The 17,802-nt window shown below is 47.4% G+C and overlaps 6 protein-coding genes across 6 annotated transcripts; 2 read left to right on the top strand and 4 right to left on the bottom strand.

The window, feature by feature from the left end:
- Window positions 1-1,982: 1,982 nt before the first annotated feature.
- On the bottom strand, window positions 1,983-3,384 carry PtA15_4A41 (uncharacterized protein; the record flags this gene model as incomplete). Its single annotated transcript, XM_053168301.1, has 10 exons — window positions 1,983-2,077; window positions 2,156-2,187; window positions 2,259-2,332; window positions 2,397-2,458; window positions 2,527-2,582; window positions 2,664-2,693; window positions 2,764-2,864; window positions 2,943-2,969; window positions 3,044-3,118; window positions 3,208-3,384. The coding sequence occupies 10 exons, from the start codon at window positions 3,382-3,384 to the stop codon at window positions 1,983-1,985; spliced, it is 729 nt and encodes a 242-aa protein (XP_053019148.1).
- Window positions 3,385-4,582: 1,198 nt separating this feature from the next.
- Window positions 4,583-5,256, bottom strand: PtA15_4A42 (uncharacterized protein; the record flags this gene model as incomplete). Its single annotated transcript, XM_053168312.1, has 4 exons — window positions 4,583-4,696; window positions 4,859-4,961; window positions 5,077-5,132; window positions 5,212-5,256. The coding sequence occupies 4 exons, from the start codon at window positions 5,254-5,256 to the stop codon at window positions 4,583-4,585; spliced, it is 318 nt and encodes a 105-aa protein (XP_053019149.1).
- A 282-nt stretch (window positions 5,257-5,538) lies between these two features.
- Window positions 5,539-6,571, top strand: PtA15_4A43 (uncharacterized protein; the record flags this gene model as incomplete). Its single annotated transcript, XM_053168323.1, has 7 exons — window positions 5,539-5,550; window positions 5,664-5,769; window positions 5,840-5,940; window positions 6,016-6,129; window positions 6,209-6,346; window positions 6,436-6,456; window positions 6,545-6,571. The coding sequence occupies 7 exons, from the start codon at window positions 5,539-5,541 to the stop codon at window positions 6,569-6,571; spliced, it is 519 nt and encodes a 172-aa protein (XP_053019150.1).
- Window positions 6,572-7,474: 903 nt separating this feature from the next.
- PtA15_4A44 (uncharacterized protein) lies at window positions 7,475-11,714 on the bottom strand (the record flags this gene model as incomplete). The annotated part of the gene is made up of 23 exons (XM_053168334.1): window positions 7,475-7,553; window positions 7,643-7,707; window positions 7,812-7,866; window positions 7,934-8,012; window positions 8,078-8,216; window positions 8,285-8,330; window positions 8,420-8,554; window positions 8,645-8,676; window positions 8,771-8,806; window positions 8,871-8,913; window positions 9,004-9,047; window positions 9,155-9,158; window positions 9,260-9,451; window positions 9,537-9,858; window positions 9,944-10,013; window positions 10,084-10,159; window positions 10,247-10,367; window positions 10,459-10,568; window positions 10,677-10,754; window positions 10,863-10,930; window positions 11,004-11,066; window positions 11,138-11,215; window positions 11,295-11,714. 23 exons carry the CDS (start codon window positions 11,712-11,714, stop codon window positions 7,475-7,477), a joined length of 2,355 nt encoding a protein of 784 aa, XP_053019151.1.
- Window positions 11,715-11,987: 273 nt separating this feature from the next.
- On the bottom strand, window positions 11,988-12,707 carry PtA15_4A45 (uncharacterized protein; the record flags this gene model as incomplete). Its single annotated transcript, XM_053168345.1, has 2 exons — window positions 11,988-12,525; window positions 12,640-12,707. 2 exons carry the CDS (start codon window positions 12,705-12,707, stop codon window positions 11,988-11,990), a joined length of 606 nt encoding a protein of 201 aa, XP_053019152.1.
- Window positions 12,708-13,538: 831 nt separating this feature from the next.
- Window positions 13,539-15,882, top strand: PtA15_4A46 (uncharacterized protein; the record flags this gene model as incomplete). The annotated part of the gene is made up of 4 exons (XM_053168356.1): window positions 13,539-13,598; window positions 13,666-14,834; window positions 14,920-15,776; window positions 15,857-15,882. 4 exons carry the CDS (start codon window positions 13,539-13,541, stop codon window positions 15,880-15,882), a joined length of 2,112 nt encoding a protein of 703 aa, XP_053019153.1.
- Window positions 15,883-17,802: the final 1,920 nt, after the last annotated feature.

Genomic DNA, 17,802 nt, shown 5'->3' on the forward strand with positions numbered 1-17,802 from the left:
GGCACACCAGCCAAAACCCCTCATGTACATAGACCACCAGCACAAACACCTCACCTTTTCCTATATAAGGAGGGGCTCTCTTTTCTGTTTTCCCCTATTGAATCCAAGAGATAATCCCCCACAAGAGATTCAAACAAATTGTCACCCTCACACTCTTTGCCACCATAATAAAATACTAGCTTTGAATTTTGCAATATACAGTCCATTTTGAGCCACTTGTGAGAAAAGTGTTCAACTACACTAGACCACTGTCTTGTTGCTTCCAGCCTAGCTGGGGGTGTTGTCAGTCATTGTATTTCAGAGAGGCAGGGGATTTCCCACACATACTTCTCTAAATTCAGCCATAAGAGGTGCAAACAGCTTTAGGAGTCTCACAGCAGTCCTGAGGACGTCCGCTCCATTTGGCAGTTGAAAATTTAATTTTTGGGGGAGTTGAATTTTCAAACCCCTAAATTTAAGGCCATTGTGAACAAAATTCTATAATTTTGGTACAATGCACAGCAGCAAGTGATACCAGTCCAACCTATCAATTTTTTAGAAAAAATGTTCATCAACACCTTAAAATATGTCCTAAATCTTTGTACGGCTTTGTTTGGCTGCCGCGTTATACATGATAAATGGGCTTGTTTATCATGCATGACCCCTGGGGGCTCAAAGTTTTTGTTGGAGACGGGGGGCAAACTTTGGGTCGCGCGTGATAAATTTGCACATTTATTACGTATAACGCGGCAGCCAAACGGGGCCTAAAATTCCATGGTGAACTCCCCTAATCACTCAAAACAGTGCAATGATTCTAAAATGGTACATAAGAAATTATCACACAAAATTATTATGATCTTATGATTTGAAAAATTTATGATTTTAACTTCAAACACCCTTATTCTAAAACAGGCAGGAAATCATAAAATCAATATGGTTGCAGGATGTAGGATCTGTCTGTGTGCCATTTTGAATCCTCAGTGCACGGTGCCCCCATAGCCAATGATTTTTTTTACTTCCAGTGACATAACTGGTCAGAAGTGATGTTTGGGTCCACAAAAAGACACCTCAAACTATATACACTGAGTTTGGCACATCCATCTACAGGAAGTGCACCACCTTCATTTTTTTCTTTTGGAAAATCAATGGCAGGTGATAGAGACATTCTGAGGATGCCAAAATATAGAGAATATGCTCAGGATTCATGGGTATGTGTAGAGCCATAGCAAGACTAAAAGGTTTTTAGGTTAGAGAAATTTAAAGGAATAGTGCAGGCGGGAGGAATCAACCCCTCATCTCCCCACTGCATTCTGGGTGGCAGTACCATTCATGAGCTGCAGTGCATCCACAGGTGAAGGGGAAGCTTTGTGGCCAGAGCCAAGGCTGGAGAGTGAGCCTCCCATCAGGGGGAAGTAGTGTTAATTTAGGGATTACAAAAGGACCCTGGAAACCCCCAAGGTAGGTGGGTAGCCTAAATATATGAGTTTTTACATATTTTTTTGAAAAATGTGAGGCACAAATTTGGTATGAATCGGGTTTGAAATCCAAAAAGGACCAAATGTGGGATTTATGAATGAATTCCCGCTGATGCTCAGTTTAATCCGCCAAAGCCCGCAGAGCCCCGCTTGTCTTTGGGGTTGTTAGGTTCTTCAGGGGATTTTGCCCCATGCAGAGGCACAAAAATGTATGAATCAGCCAATAAAAACCACTCCCCAGTGGCCCCCAATGTATGGATTTGGCAAAATCTTGGATTTCTGGTTAACCACCCCTATGGGGGCTTCCAGGGTCCCATTACAAAGCCCTTTACAAATCTTGATCCATGATAAGCATAGCCGTAGATTTTCTAGGGGTTTTCTCATTATTTGCTTCTCATTATTTGTTTGAGGGCATTTATGGTCTGTCATGGACATTGTCCTTGTCTGCTCTTTGCTCATTCCCAATATTCTATATCTTTCTGAGCACTCCCACACTTCTTATTAAACTACTAATTCAAAATTATATATTTACATTGAAACCTTTCGGACATTGTGGATGTCTTTAAAGTTGACTGGATCTGCCATATCATGTATATACAAGGTACTAGCAATGGACTTTTTAACTATATCACAAATAACAATGAGTATGGTACAACTAAATATGAAAATAGAAAAGTGCACAAAATGATTTTAGACCGGACCTTGTTGGGGACTTTTACCTTTCAAGTTGTCACTAAAGAATGATTCAGGAATAAAAAATTAATTAGAAACAAGAAAAACGTAGGAAAAGTAAGTAGGACTGACAAGTCCCAGGTGAATCCACCGTAAAGGAACTGATCTTTCTTTTCTTTGTCCGTGGGGTTGAATTTATTGAACAGCTATATTGGAGTTGATCAGTTAAAAAGAGTGGCTCTACTTGTTTCGAAAATATGTATTACCCACCTTAACGGACAGTCCAATCTGAGAACATCCGAGATCTAATACTTTAGTGTCGAACGAGCAGCCTGGTAAACGAGACAGAGGTTAGATATAATATGTCAATATCGAGACTTGCATAGGATCTCCAACTCACCATCAACGACCTTCGCATACTGAACCGTATCGGGCCTTCCGGTTCGGTGGATGTATCTTTCATAGATTGAGAAAGTGATTTGAGGATAAGCTTAGGCTCGATTTGTCTCAGACTTTCGATAAGAGGAAGCTAATTACATTCTTTTTCCACAGTTGGATGTCTTGAGACTATTCGGTTTGCATGGATGTTAGTAAACGCAAGGAGGACTTGAGAACTAGTTTTGAGTATTCGACATACCTGTTGAGCCATCCTGCGGTTTCAACGGTAGGGTTGTCCTGCTCGGCTCCACTCCACAGACATACCCCGAGCACTTCGGATGATTTATACTCACCACAGTTCTATGAATCCGACCATGGATGTGAAAGCTTATTGTCAGTAGTGGTAGTGGTAGGAAGAATAATAATAATAAAACATACCCCTTTACCGCCACCAATAGGAAAGACCTGCGAAAATGGTGTACATTTCAAAATTAATGAGTACTGACTCTGAAGTTGAGCAACAAAGATTCGCAACAAACTGGTTGTTGAGAGTCGTAGCGGCGGTCTAGACGGTGTGGCTCGCTCCTTTTTGTGTTCTCGGAAGCCGTGGAGAGCTAGGGAAAAATGTGACACAATAATTGTCAGGGTTGGAGCTACAACACCATCAGAAATCCAAAACCGATGGGATGGCAGATTAACTAACCTGACCAGCCGGAGAGGGGTTGTTCTTGGCTGGAAGTTGGCAGCGGGTATTGTTGGCTGCAGAAGAGTAAATACATCCGTCCTTCTTCAAAAAGTGGTTGTAACATGTGGTATGGATCGTGGCCTTCGCTACGGCGATCAATAAGACGAAGGAGAGGATGAGTGTGAATTGGTTCATTTTCGAAGGTTATTGGATAACTTCAACAACTTCTTGTGAGATTTGGAACGGTTGCTTGATGAGACTAAACTGGGTACTACTACTATTCGATGCGAGGGAATCGGTGCGAATTTCAATTATTTGAACAAATGGGACAATGTTTATAGAAACGGATGTGGAGGCTTATTCCGAGCTCAGCCATCTTATGTGAGTTTCGAGCTTCGGCAGGCACAATTATTGTGGGTATGGATCACGAAGGCTCCGGAGGTGATTGATGGTTATGTTGACACAACAGGCTAGATTCCAGAACTCATGCGGCAGCATGTCCGGATCACTACTGCTACGGAGGTGATTGATCATCTCAGGGAAAGCTTGGAATTCACGACCCGGGTGACCACTGAGGACTTGCGAGGAATTCTCAACGGGAGCGAGCGTGGCTACAACTCGGCGTGGCATCAAATTTCGAAAAAAATGAATACATGATACGTCTTGACCGCAGGGACAGTTGGTGGTTTAGGATCAGAAAGAAGCAGACAAGAGACGGGATGGATCCTGGCCTAACAAAGCCTTTCGAACGGAATGATGGATCGTGTGGTTGTCAAGCTCGTTGCCTGAGACCGGCACGTGCCTGCAATCTGACGTGGATCTGGGTGTTGACCTCGGCGGTTTGCCGAAGATTGGAAACATTATTCGTGATTCGTGATCAACCGCACTTTAGTAACATTAGCCACTCGACCTGAAGTGCAGCGTACACACAGTCTGAGTCATCGTGGCATCCACGGCCCTGGCGACTCGCCTTTTCAACCTCCAGCTCAACACTCTCCTGAAGCTTTTCTCTGTACACTCAGCCTACCCAACAACACAACTTGACTAATTCTCAAGGTCAACTATCCGTGTATCACTGAATCCAATCAACAATCTGATAGATGAAGGGGTCACAACTCCAAGGTGTTTTCGAGTTATTTATTTGGCCCGATAAGGAGAAATCTTAACATGTATCATACCCTGCTGAGAACAAGTTTGGCTCTGCTGCTTGAAAGAAAAATGGCAGGAGCGATGATCCTACAAGATCGATTTGAGTTGTGCTAGTGACACTTGGCGATCAATCTCTGAGTAGCCGATCGATAAACAAAATATGGTTAACCAATCCAGCGTCAGCTAACTTGCCGTCTTTGGAAACCAAGGGGTCGATGCAATCAAAGACAAGAAGGGTGGGTGATCAACCAACATTTAGACCCTCGTGCGAAGCGCCCTTCAGCGAATCAACTGGAGAGCCTTTCTGGTAAACGATGAATGTTGGCATGGCAGAGATACCAGCCTCCGAGGCGATTTCCTGTCAATTCCCAGGATCACGCAGAACTCGTCAGTCTTGGACGTTCAAAATCCACAGCTAATGTAGCTGCTTTGCAAGAGCACGTAGGAGAGTCATCAGACCAGGGGGGGCGGAAAGAGAAACAGGAAAAGCCGCTGGCTGCGTTATTCAACCTTGACTTACACGAGATTCATCGACATCGACTTTGTAGTATTTCACCTTGCACGTCTTATCTTCGGCTGCAAGATTTTCGAAGATTGGCGAAATGACTTTACATGGGCCACACCTGTGGAGCCAGCATCATTACCCACACAATAACAACAAAAAAGGGCAGCGGAGAGATTTGTGAAGAGTCAAGGGATAGGAGAGTCAAGAGGCAATAAGGGTATATGAGTACTCACCAGGTTGCCGAAAAATCGACAATGGCGAAGGTTTCCTCTTCAGAACCTCGACCGATCTGAATTACCACTCGACAACAAAATCAGCACTCATAACTCACGCCATTTAACAGATAATGGAAACAGGATAGGACTGACAGCTGAGTGGAACTCTTCGAGAGTGCGGAGTGAAGCTACTGACATGTTCAGCGGAGAAGTGGATGGGTGATAGGTATCGTACAGGGTTGATGGGTTGATGGGCCGGACGTATTACCAGACCGACTCGGAGTGATCCTCCGCTTCGGACATCGGGATATCCACGCCCCGGGGCAGACCCCGGCCAGAGGGGTCCATTCCACCGGCCCGATTACCAGCGATTACCTCAACGATATCAACTTCTCCCCCGGGTTTCCTTCAGCCACACATTTGGTTGGGTTCAACGACAACAGGAAACGACTACTGAGAAGGAAGATAGGGAGCTAAAACATGTTCTTTATTGTACGCCAACTCCCTTATCGCTTCTTGTTGTCCGTTTTCGTGATATAGTTTCAGTAACATGTGATCCTTCACATATCCTTACGACCTGGCTCGACGATCTTTTTATCTACCAGAAAGAACTCACGCATACGATCAATCTGCATCCCTCCTTCTTCGGTCCAAGAACAGCTGCATTCCTCGAAGATAAGCTCAATCGAGATGTTGAAGGCACTTGCACGGGTCAGTTCATGCACGTCTGAATATTCCCCAGAACCTCTTTTTAATGGTTCGAACTCTGCTTCGCGTTCAGGCCGGTTTGGGTACATCATTGCCGTCCTCAAGATCCTGAGTACATCTGCTGGTACCATTCAACCTGGAACGGGCATGGCCGAATTTGTGATGAGATATTCGGTAGGCTCATGCCCTTCTCGCCTAGAGAATCTACAACGGTTTCTAAAGCTGTCCTAAGTGCGTCGGTATCCGTAGGCGATTGTATTGAAGCCTTTCAAAGGAGAAGTCGTCGATGGGATCGTTGGCCAGGTAAACAAGATGGGCTTTTTTGTTGAAGTCGGTCCACTACAAGCCTTCGTTTCGAGTCATGTAAGTCGACAATTTTCCCGAATGAAACTGTTTCTCAACGTCCCGGCCCTTATGCTGAATGTAAATGTACTTTCCCTAGCTGATCCCCTCAGACCTCAAGTTCGACCCCAACGCCAATCCGCCCTGTTTTTCCTCGGATGAAGATCAAGCAACGATTGAAAAGGGGACACGAATCCGATTGAAGATTGTCGGAACACGTGTCGATGCTACGGAAATTGTGAGTGTAGTAGCGCATCTCGACTTCTATGATGATCGTATTTAACACTCTTGATAAAATTAACATATCGACCCATCTTTGGACTCCAGTTTGCTATCGGGACGATTAAGGTTCGCAGTCGGCTTGTCCCCTCAGTCTTCTTCACTTTCACTGACGTTCATTCCTTTTCTCTTTTATGTCTGTAAATCACCCCCTCAGGAGGACTATCTTGGACCGATTGATTGAACTGATCTCTCATGCCAAAAGTATTCGAAAGCAGAAGAGAAAGAATGTTTCCCGATTTGTGGTTCTCCGCTCATGTACGATCCGCTAAGGAGAATAATTGACACAGATTCTGTATCACTATGGCCTTCAAAGTGATTTGAAGGAGATGATGTAATTCCAAGTGTGTAATAAGATATGATTATGATTGTTGGGCAGAATATCCCACGAAACGGAGGTTCTGTTTGTAAGGGCTAAAATGGGGAAACAGCGCACAACAATATGTACTCATTTTTTCATGCGCACAATCGAGGAGCAACAGATGAGACGCAAATAATACACATTTTTCCTCGCATGGTAACCAACTGGTGAAACAAATCGGTCTTGCCACAGTAAAGAGCTCCGTGATGTCTGGAGGTCACATGTCCTGTGCTCCCCGATTACCAGTGGCATATTTTCAGCAGGAGGCCATCAGATGTGGGGTGCCTTTTTCTGTTTCCTTCATGTCCCCAAATTTCCTTTCACGTGCCCTCTGCTTCTCATGAATCCATGGAAAAGTTCAAATATTGATTGAATTCACTCGAAGAAAAAGATAAGCATTACAATCCATAAGATAACTTCACAAGGCCTAAAAATGTTCTGAAGTCTAAACTGGGAAGATACAACAGGCCGCCTTCATCAAATTGCCAAAAAAAAAATATATAGAAAAAATCAAGCAAAAGGGAAGGAAAACAACAGACTGAATGAGGGAGAGTCCATAGTCTATTCAAAGAAATCTACCGGAGAAGAAACACTAGAAAGAAAACATGATGTCTATCAAGGCAGTGAAGAATGCGAGGTGGAATGCAAGGTGATGATATGGACAGTGCATGAAAAGGGAAAAAATTATGTTTTAGCCTCTAGTGATTGGATCCATGTTTTATTGAATTATTCTGTTGGTGTGTGCAACATGCAGTAATCCGGAGCACGTTCACGAAAAGGTATTGTTGCAGGGTTTAAGAAATATCTGTTTGTAATCACAGCGCAACCATCGAACGGGTAAAGGACATTAGACAGTGCCTCTGCGATTTTCGAGCTTGATCATGTGGTACTCACTGTGGGAACTTGAGCCGCTTCCATCCTGCCCCACCTTCAACAACGAAACCTAGAAGGACGGCAGTCTATGAAATCATTGTGTTGAATAGAAAAAACAAGTAAGTACGGACTTTGTTTATCAGGCGATTAGGAAATTTTGGATCAGTTGGCGATTATAGACAGAGCTTACCACTTGGGCACCCCCGTCCAGCGCGGCGCTGAGCACATAGTTTGAACAATGGAACCTAATTAAAATCAGATAACAATCAATCATTGTGCTCCAACACTAACTTTGACAAGTATATCACTTACCAGTGCGGATGATATCGGCGAGCATAAAATTGAGACAGAAATCCAACAAGAACAGACATAGTAAATCCCGCATTGGCACCTGGGCAATGGAGAAAGTCAGTTTCACATCTCTGCTTCCTTATAGAATACCGGGGGAACACTTACGATCAAGAACCAGCGCAAAAGTACCACAGACTAGGGGAGTGTTGACAAGATCCAAACGAAACCTCGGTACAGAACGGTGCAAGATAAAAAATGGAATGGGTAACAAGAAACCAAACCCCAGACTGATTGGTACAATAACCTGATCACCATTCGGGATATCAGTTTCAAGCTCTGAAAATTAAAATCCAAGCCTTGTTGAAAACTGACATAGCGAGCACCAGCTTTAAATAATTCGTGTGCGAAGATTCCCCAACTGTTGGAGAATGTCAGTAAGGGTTGCGTGGTGTCAGTGACACTAATCTTTTGTGGATTACAAAAACACATTTTTTCGTTCTATCTCACCTGATAGCTTGACTTTGGAAATCTTCCAAAACCACGCCGGTGAAAACTTGATTGCCATATTCTGATCTTAGTAATTCTCGATTTGTATTGACCACCAGGCTCATCACCATGTAGTTGAAAATAACACCCGCAATCCTGTAGAGTGTCAGACCCTTATGAGTGAAATTGTCCTGGTCTGGCGGCTACATAGTTCGGCAGATAATTTTGCATCTGACAGCTACTCACGTGCCAATTGTCTGGAAAATCAGAACGCTCATCTAAAAATCAATGAATCATATTCATCAGCATACTGCAAAAACTAATTCGGGTGCCAATCTGGCAAACGAAGAGACATGAGGTGGGAGAACCAACCGGTGGTAGATGCATATATTGCCCCAGTTTCAGATCCTGATTCCATGAGAAGTGAGCCAATCAGTTTGAGATCTTCCCGTCAAAAATTCAAAGACCTTACCTGAAGCATGCTGATTGATTGGGATACCGTTGCTGATCCATACCTGTGATTAACGATGTCGGCAATTTCACCCGATGGAGGTAAGCCTGTATGAACGGGTGTATAATTGAAATTTATTTGGCACTGCACTTACGTGGTGAACCACATATTCCCGAACGCATCGCTTGGGAAGGCCATCTGCGGGAGGAAAATAAAAAGAAAATGCGTTATTTGAGGTTTCATCGACTGCGGGACCGCTCGGATGTTCCCGTCAAAATTTCTTGGAATCAGTGGAGGAAACGTACACCTCTGAGGTTCAAAAAATAGAAATGTGCTCGTGAATATCAGTAATCTGAGGAGGATTCATAACAGTGACCAAAGTCACAAATACAATAGAATATGAGACCCACCCAAGCATTTGGATAACGGGTTCAACTTCCAAGGAAGCACCCGTAGTTGCTTTGAGATAGGCTGAAGCAATTGTCAATAAACCGGCCAAAACAAGCGCCACGACTAATGCAGAAGCCGACAATCCCGAGTCCGTGAGAGAGGCCGCCAAGAACGCAACCGAAACAGCAAAGAAGAGCATAGCAAGGTAGACCCTATAATATTCGCAAAAATTATGACGCTTCATAAGCTCGAAGTGTTCCACTTCCGTATGAAATTGCAAATCGAAGTAGATCTTACCATAGAGGCACTTCAGGATATTTGCGGCAGACGATCTGGTGCTTGTCAACTTCTTCCTCTTCTAGTCCCTTTCGTGTGAATATCGAAGTGATAGATCCCCATCCCCATAATAGACAGTGACTGACGGCCGCACCGACAGCTAAACTGGTAGCAATGTTGGCCAAAATGTACGAAGTGCTAAAATAGGGGGCACCGAGTTTCTCTATCATCTCCCAATTTCCGGTACCGTCTTCCCTCATAATTGCAGTGCGGTTGTATAGCTCTCCATCGTGGGTCAAAAGCTGCGTGCTGAGGAATGGGAAGCCATCATGTTTGCCGCCATCTACTCATTCATACAGATCCATTTGCCGACGACCTGATTAGCTGCGGGTGCGAGGGATGAAAAGTAGAGGTGGAAATGGACATACCAAACCACGAATGTTCCCATCCCACTGGATAAAACAGGTAGGCGAGGAGGACACCGACCCATTCATTAACCTAGTTTAAACGGACAAAATTCAGTACAGTCAAAGTTTCACGAAAGTAATGTCGTGCAAGCTTAACTAACCTGAGCTGCAAAAGGTGTGAAGAGAGGACCCAGTGCACCAACAACGTTCCAATCAAATGACAAACTCAGCATTCCACTGTTTAGATGAGAGAAAGATGACAATCGTCCAGGAATAGTCAAAAGCACGAACTTTGTTAAAGGGAAATAAGAATGAAGTGCTTACAGTCCCTCATGGGCAAGAGCGCCACCGAACAAGCGGGTGACGGCGGGACTATGTTGCCACCTCAAGCAGAAAGGATTAATTGCCTGAAGAGTAGGTGCGATGTATTGTGGGAAAATCTCGTCTGAAGAAAGACATGAAAGACCAAGTCGATCACAGCGTCATTTGTCAGCGGAGGTTACGAGGAAAATCACTTTGGAAGACGATGGACGTACAGATGGCAGTCCCAAAAAAGACGGTCTTGAATAATCCCAGATGGCGTTCAGTGTGCATGCCATCTCGATAATGAAACGAGTGGAAAAGAGCGACGGCAGGTAGCACAGCTCTAGAAGTTTTAGCCAAACCAAGCAAGGAATATGTAGAGATTAGTTCATCTCATAAAGGAAAAAAAAAAACTCGATCAGATTTAGTGATAAGACAAAATGGTACTTACGGGAAGACAGCTCTCTTTGAATGTACCAACGGAGCTCTCAATAAACCAGCAAACCCATACCCGATCAACTGCGAACTCCTTTGTAGACGCAAGGGGTGGAATTCCGCAGTATTTTAAAGCGGCAAGTATCAAACCATCAGTGTTATGACATCTCGCTGGCGAAGCAAACCTGTGCAAGTTACTTACAGCATGATGGCCATCGCGGTGGCATAATGAAATGGACGCTCTTCATACAGTTCCTGAGTGGCTATCATCTTCGGACGGAGATGTCATTATGCGGTCCAAGCCGTGTACCCCACATGTGTGGAGAGATAAAATAAGACTTACTTCGACGGCCAGGGTGCCAACGGCGGCTGCAGTGGCCATGATCGAACTCAAAGTGTTTTCTTTCTGGATCCGGCAAATCACAGGATAAGAAATTGATCACGGCAGCAAGATTTTCGACCAGATGATAGACTCACGATCGAGTAGGGTCCTGGGTTCCACCAGGTGGGACCAGGGATGTTTTGGAGACTGCGGCCGACCAAAAGACAGGCCAACTGCGTGGAGTGATCTGTTGTTAGATTTATATCTGGCGGATTAAGGGGGCACAAGATATAGAGAAGCGTGAAGACAAACCTGCAAAAAGAGGGGTTGTACTTGAGATCTTGATGGTTTGAACAAGAAGAATTGCTGAATTACGGCAGCTGTCGAGCTGATAAAGAGACCCGTGAGTAGGGCGCGGAATGTCATAGCTGGCATGTGAGAGTCGTCTTCCAGGGGGATGTCGTCTATGCCTGCCATCTTCTTGATCACCAGAGGCTCGGAAGGCGTCTTTTTGTGAAGGCTTGCTTTCTCTGAGTGGCTCGATTGATCGTCCTTCAGGTCCTCTTCTTTCGAGCGGGAATGATGGGTCGTGGTTTCATTCTCACCACCAGCTTTCGCACCGTCTTCGCCAAACGACGAGGATGTAGCCTCGCGGTTCAGATTAGGCAAAGCAATGTGTTCCAGGGAGTCGGTTTCATGATGTCGGTCTGGTTGGCGTGATGATGGCGGCATGTTGAATATCAAACTGTACAGCGTTTCGAGTCAACTGTTGATGCTTGTGAAACTCTAAAAGGTGGCGAAAAATTCGACTGCGGCTTGCTGAGGGTTTGATACCGGGTTATATGATGAGCGTTTTTTTTTTTTTTTTTTTTTTTCTTGTTGCAATAATGAAGCTTTGATGTTTTTGTGGGTATGTATGGCTAAATTAATTTAAGAAACGATTGTGGGGATGAATAGCAGGTCGAGGAGTCGGTGGTTGTAAGACTTCAGAGGTGGGTGTCGCGTTCAAGACTGAATGCCCTTTGCGAGTGGGTCAAACTGACGGCTGAAGCTGATGGAAGTGAGCTCTAGATGCGATGAAGCCCTTGGAGCAAGAATGCAAATGGCAAGTTGGCCGACGAGAGGTAGGGCCAGTCGACGCGACAGGATTTCAAGATGAGGCAGCCGCTGTATCAAGATCCTGAAATGTTGAGAGGTTGTGAAGAAGGATGTCGAATCGGGCCTAGTAAGTCCAGTTAAGGTGGTCAATCCAAGTGCTGCTGGTGTCCGGGTGGGTAGCTCGATCAAAACCGTGTCGGATGCAGCGTAGCGTGGATGAATTGCATTGATACGGCTTATCTGTCCAAGGGTGCCGATGGGCTTCAAGTCTTCTTGAGTTTTGACTGAGCTGTTGGAGGCAGGGAAGTCCGCCGCCAGATGTGGGATTTGGAGGTTGACGGCAGCGCAGGAAGTGGAGAGCAGATGTGAGGCTACGGAGGGGGCGCGAGTTTTCCCGAGGCGGAAGGACAACGAGAAAACGGAGAGGAGGGTGTGAAGATACCCACTGCCAAACGTCAACCGAGCAAGAAGATGGATAGGGATGTTTGAGGAGGCACCCGTGTGGGTGTAGTTGTTTCAGTGCGCCTGGCCTCGTGGAGTCTCACTGGAGACTGTCAACGAGCTGGTATCTCTCAGGAGAAGAACGGAGGGGATGAAACCAAGGCCGTCGGTCGAGGCAGCCGGCATTGGCTGCCATAAATATGTTATGCTCCCATCGGATGTTTCCGCTGGCACACATCCTTCCAGAACCCAGAAGGCAGAGCCGGATCAGCAGTCAACTTCAGTCCATACTGGATCAGTGGATCAGCCCATCAATTGAAGGTTTGGATGGGTTGATCCAGCTTTGGAGGCCAGATCGTCCGTCACTCATCATGGGCTGCTTGTGTCTCGATGCCCGGTCGCCATCAGAGCAGAGTGTATCCAATTAGCCGGCAAAGGGGTGTCTCCGGAGTGGTTGGCGTCGGTGTGACCGTTTGATGGGCAGGCCGACAGTTCCTCGTGTCTCCTAGAGTCCGTCGACGTCTCCCTGAAACGCCGCATCTTAGAAACGGCACAATCTGTGTCTTCTGTTTTCTGTTTCGTGTACAACAAATGCCTCCATGTGCAGTCAAGCTGCCACCGCGTCTCGCCGCGTCCGGGTGAGTGGACGGCTGGCGCTGGCTGGCGGCTGCCCCACGGGCGGGCTGGACTGCTGGGGATGCTCCAATTGGAGGGAGACTTCAAATATTTATGTATCTGAGCCATGGGCGGTTCGGAAAAGTTGCGAAGAACCACCGAAAACAGCGCAGGATGACTCAAGAACCATCGATCCTTCCCGAGCTGTCCGCCCGAGCAGCACAGGAATACTCCGACCTCTTCGCAATCTCCGGCAGCTCATTCCTGGCACCAGCAGACCAAAACACACTCACCAGCATCATCAGCCCAGAACCACCACTCATCGAGCTCACACCCACCAGAGCCAGAACCAGAAACAGCACGAAAACGGGAACGGAATCGGAATCCAACCAGCCTGACCTCATGGACCACTCCATCTCATCCGTCGATCTCCTGCCAAAAGCACTCAGCCCATCCACTCCAGTCAGTCCCACACACACTCTCTCTCTTTCTTGCGAATGATCTGACTTTATATATATGTATATTCCAGTCATCTCGAAATAGGCACCATCTACTCTTCAATCCCACAGCATCGCCCCATCCCCACTGGACCCCTCCCCCCACCTCACCCAAACACACAAACAAAATCCTATCAACCCACCTCACCCACCCCCCATCCACCCCAGACAGACCCAAAAGCGCACTGGCCAGCAACATCACCCGAACACAGTCAGTCGATCTGCTTGGTCTCTACGACCATCACACACCCCGCCCACCGATCTCGCGCTCCAAATCTACCACAGCCATCCACCACCGCGACCAGACCGATCATCAGCCTCAGTCAGCATTCTCACCATCAGACGATCAACCTCACCACCACCACCAGCAAAAACATCAGTCAAAAGCCACGAAATCTATCCTCAAGAGGCCCAACAGCCCCTCTAAAGGTACCCGGGCCCGTTTCTTCAGCCCCCGAGTCTTGTCTGATCCAACCGGGGATGAAGAGAGCGATGGGAACGAAGCTAGCTGGGTGGATGAACACGGCAACTGTCGAGGACGCGAAATCATTCACGAATTTCAGAAGGACGAGCCCCCGATGACCCGTCCCAAACAACAACAGACCTTCAATCAACCCCCCCAATCTCCCTCTCCCCCCCGCAAAACAGCCCCAACACCATCATCTGCCTCGACTACCCGTCGACACCACCATACCCCCAAGTTTATTATTCCCGAACCGATCGACCTCGGCATCGAGCCCATCCTACCCAGGCACTCAACATCCCCATCACCCTCTCCACCCTCCCTACCCCCAGCATCGTATCTGATGAACGCCAGAGCCCATCGGAAGAGCACCCAACAGCGCTCAGTCTCAAACAGTTTGATCTTCAACGCGCCCGATAACCTTTCCAACATCTTGGACGAGAGCGGCGGCTTCCTCGTCGGAAACGAGACCACCTGGACTGGCGGAGATAGCAAAGAACCTTCCACCGAACTCTCCATCGACTTGAACCATGTCGCCATGATGGAACTCTTGGGCAAGAAAAACTTGGCCAAGCTTCGGCCCGGCTCCGCTTTTGCCAAGCATACCTCCACGACCAGAGGCTCAGACTGTATCATGGAAGAAGAAGAAGAAGAAGAAGAAGAAGAATCCGTCGATGTTTCGGGACTGGCCCGGCAGCTCGAAGATGAAAAGAGTGTTCCAACGGATAACTTGGCTTTGTCAGCCATCTTTTTACACCCAAGATTGCTTAGTAGTAGAATACTTACATTATTTTTGTTATCTTTCAAATTCTGGGGTTTCTAGGAAAGATGAGCAGGCACCAGTCAATCTAAGAGGCTCGCCGGATTTCTCAACCACTTTTGAGTCGTCCAAGATTCATCTACCACCGTTACCGACCGATCGAGACGAACTATGGAAAAACAGCCAACCCAAAGAGCCCATGAAGAAACCGGCGAGCGCACCTAGGGCCAAGCGATATTCGATGTCGAGTGTCGACCATCGTATCTTATGCGAGCGAGGAGAGGTGCAGGACGAGGTGACGGCACGGCTGAAGAAAAAGATTGACTCGATCAAGTTGTCGGCCCAGGAAGAGCCCCGATCGGTGACGAAGGATGATCTGTTTTCAGAACTGATGTCTGCGCCCCCGCCCTCTCTAGTATCCCAGGGAGAGAAGAAGACCGGTCGGCCGGTTGCTGCGCCTCCGAAAGCGCCCAAACTACAGGCGCCGGTACCGAGCAGTGAGCGTCGACCGACGGCAGCCAAGCGGCTGTCAGGCCCGGACGTCGTCGCTTTCCCTGGGGGGAAGCCGACGGAGGGCAAAATGACGGCGACGAATCCGGTCGGCAAGCCGCGCACCAGCTGCATCTCCACCTCCGTCGTCCCCGTCCGTGCCAAGCGCTTGTCGAACATCGGCATCGGGCTGCCCCCCTCCACCTCCGCCCCAGCCATCACCCCGCTCGTCTCTAAGCTCTCCCGCCCCAGCACCGCCGCTCTCACTGGCGTCCGCACCAAGCTCAAGCCCTCCAACAACCTCGGCAAGCCCGGACTGCCCTCCGGATCGCCTAAGACCATGAAGAGCCGCTCCTCGCTCTCCACTATCAGCCTCAACTCTCCGCGCCTGCGCTTCCACGCCAGTCCCGCCAAGCCCTCTCTCCTCGCCCGTCCCCCGCCCACCACCACCACCACCACCACCACCAACGCATCAGCAACAACAACGACGGGAACGGGCACGATAAGCAAGATGGCCAGCCCGACGAAGAGCCGTAACACCTTGCCCGTCCCCGGCACCACCCACACCCTCCCTGCGCCACGCCCTTACTCTGCCACCACCACATCCCGCTCCTCGCTCCTCGATGGCCCCCCGCCCCGCCCCGCCCTCCCTCAACCTGCTAGCCTCAGCGGCAGGCCTCGCACTATGCCTATCTCGTCCGCCACTACCACTACTAACTCCGCCATCGGTCGGCCCCCGAGTTCCAGAATCTGCCCGCCGTCGGCGGAGGGGTCTAGAAACACACTGACCCGGCAAGTCAAACAGACGCTTTGAAATCCCATTTCACTCTTCTTCTTTTGCCAATAGAGAAGCAAGGAGTGTCCATAAAACTGCATACTCTATCCAAAGAAATATATAACCAGAAAAAAATGTAGACAAATGCTGCCTTGTTTTTGTAACCCTCGTCCCCCGCTGCTCACTGTCCTCCTCGCTTCGTTTGTTGTTCGTTCTCGTCTTATCTTGCCACCACCACCATCATCATTATCGCCATGCAGATGCTCCCGTCTCTTTGTTTTCTTGAGCTTTTCAGGCTTCTTTTGAGTGCTCTTATTGTGTTACGTATGTGTTCTTTATCAGTCGTGTCTCTGTCAAGCGTATACGTAGATATTTATATATATCTAGCTGTTTTTGTTTGTGTTGTTTAGTCTTGGGTCTTTCTTGTTCTTTTTAAAAAATCGAAATCAATATCAAATGAATAAAGCAAGTCACTACCAATCAATACATGTATGTCATGAATGTCCAATGTCTATTCCTGAGCTAAGTTTCGACGCTCAGGTGGGCTTGATCAAGTGGATAACACACAATCTCATGGATGACCTTGCGGACATAGCGTGCTTTATTTGAAAACTTCACATTTTGATCATCTCAAGGCATCATGATTGCTCAGCATCTCGTCCTGCACTTTACAAAGCAGCGAAAGTCGTTCAAGAGTCTTTTTTCTTTGTGCTGGATTTCCGTTTTGTTTTTGTTTTTCAAGTTATTCTACACATGACGAGAGATGAAAGGACCCACAAGAACAAAAGTCGCTGGGGACGGACGAGTGGCAAGGAGTGTTTTTTTTTCGGCTCGGGGATCAGAAGCGAGGTTTCTAAAAACCCCCCGAAACCCATAACCTTGGGTGGCTCCCAAAACCTCCTTTGGGAGATGAGCCAGGTGACAAACCCAGATCATTAAGTTTCCTGGGATACCCCAATGCGGAAGACTATCACCGCGGGGATGCAAGGTGCAAGGCTGTGCAAGGTTTTCCGTTGGCGAAACATTGGGGGGACTGAGAAATTCTAAGTCGCATGTCTAACCGGGCTCTCCAGTACCATAAATAACGGGACCCTCGTCCGTCCCTTGAGGTTGTTGACCCCTCAGACATCATTTGCACCCAATCCTAAACTGCTTCCGCTTCATTCACCTCTAATTTTGTTTTATTACATATCTCTTGTCTGCTGTGACAGACTTCCTTTTCCACTTTATCTTTCCTTCGCTTTTTCCACAGGCCTCCACTTTCCCTTTCTCACCACCGCTCCCTTGCTTGAGCTTGATATTTCTCCCAGAGAACGCTTCTCCACCGGCCTCCACTTTTACCTCCCCACCACCGCTCCCTAGCTTAATATTTATTGTCTGCTGTGTCAGAAATAGCCTTAACCTTCTATAACCCTTCATCATTCCTGCTCCCACCGCTTGCATCATCCTTTATAAACTCTACTGTCTCTCTCCCACCGACTGAGATCACAATCATCCAGCAAACCCACATTTCTAACTTAGTTCTTCTCTCTCTGCATCCACCACGGGCATTGTTCCTTGTGTATTGGTTAATCCTCTTCTACTTCGTGACACCCAGCCTAATCCCCTGCTCCCAGCACCGCTCCCCTTCCATTCTTGCTTCCAGTTCCCAGCCCCTTCTCGCTTCCCGCTCATACCCCGCA

This window comes from Puccinia triticina, chromosome 4A (genome assembly GCF_026914185.1).
Source record: "Puccinia triticina chromosome 4A, complete sequence".
Classification (NCBI taxonomy): Eukaryota; Fungi; Basidiomycota; class Pucciniomycetes; order Pucciniales; family Pucciniaceae; genus Puccinia; species Puccinia triticina.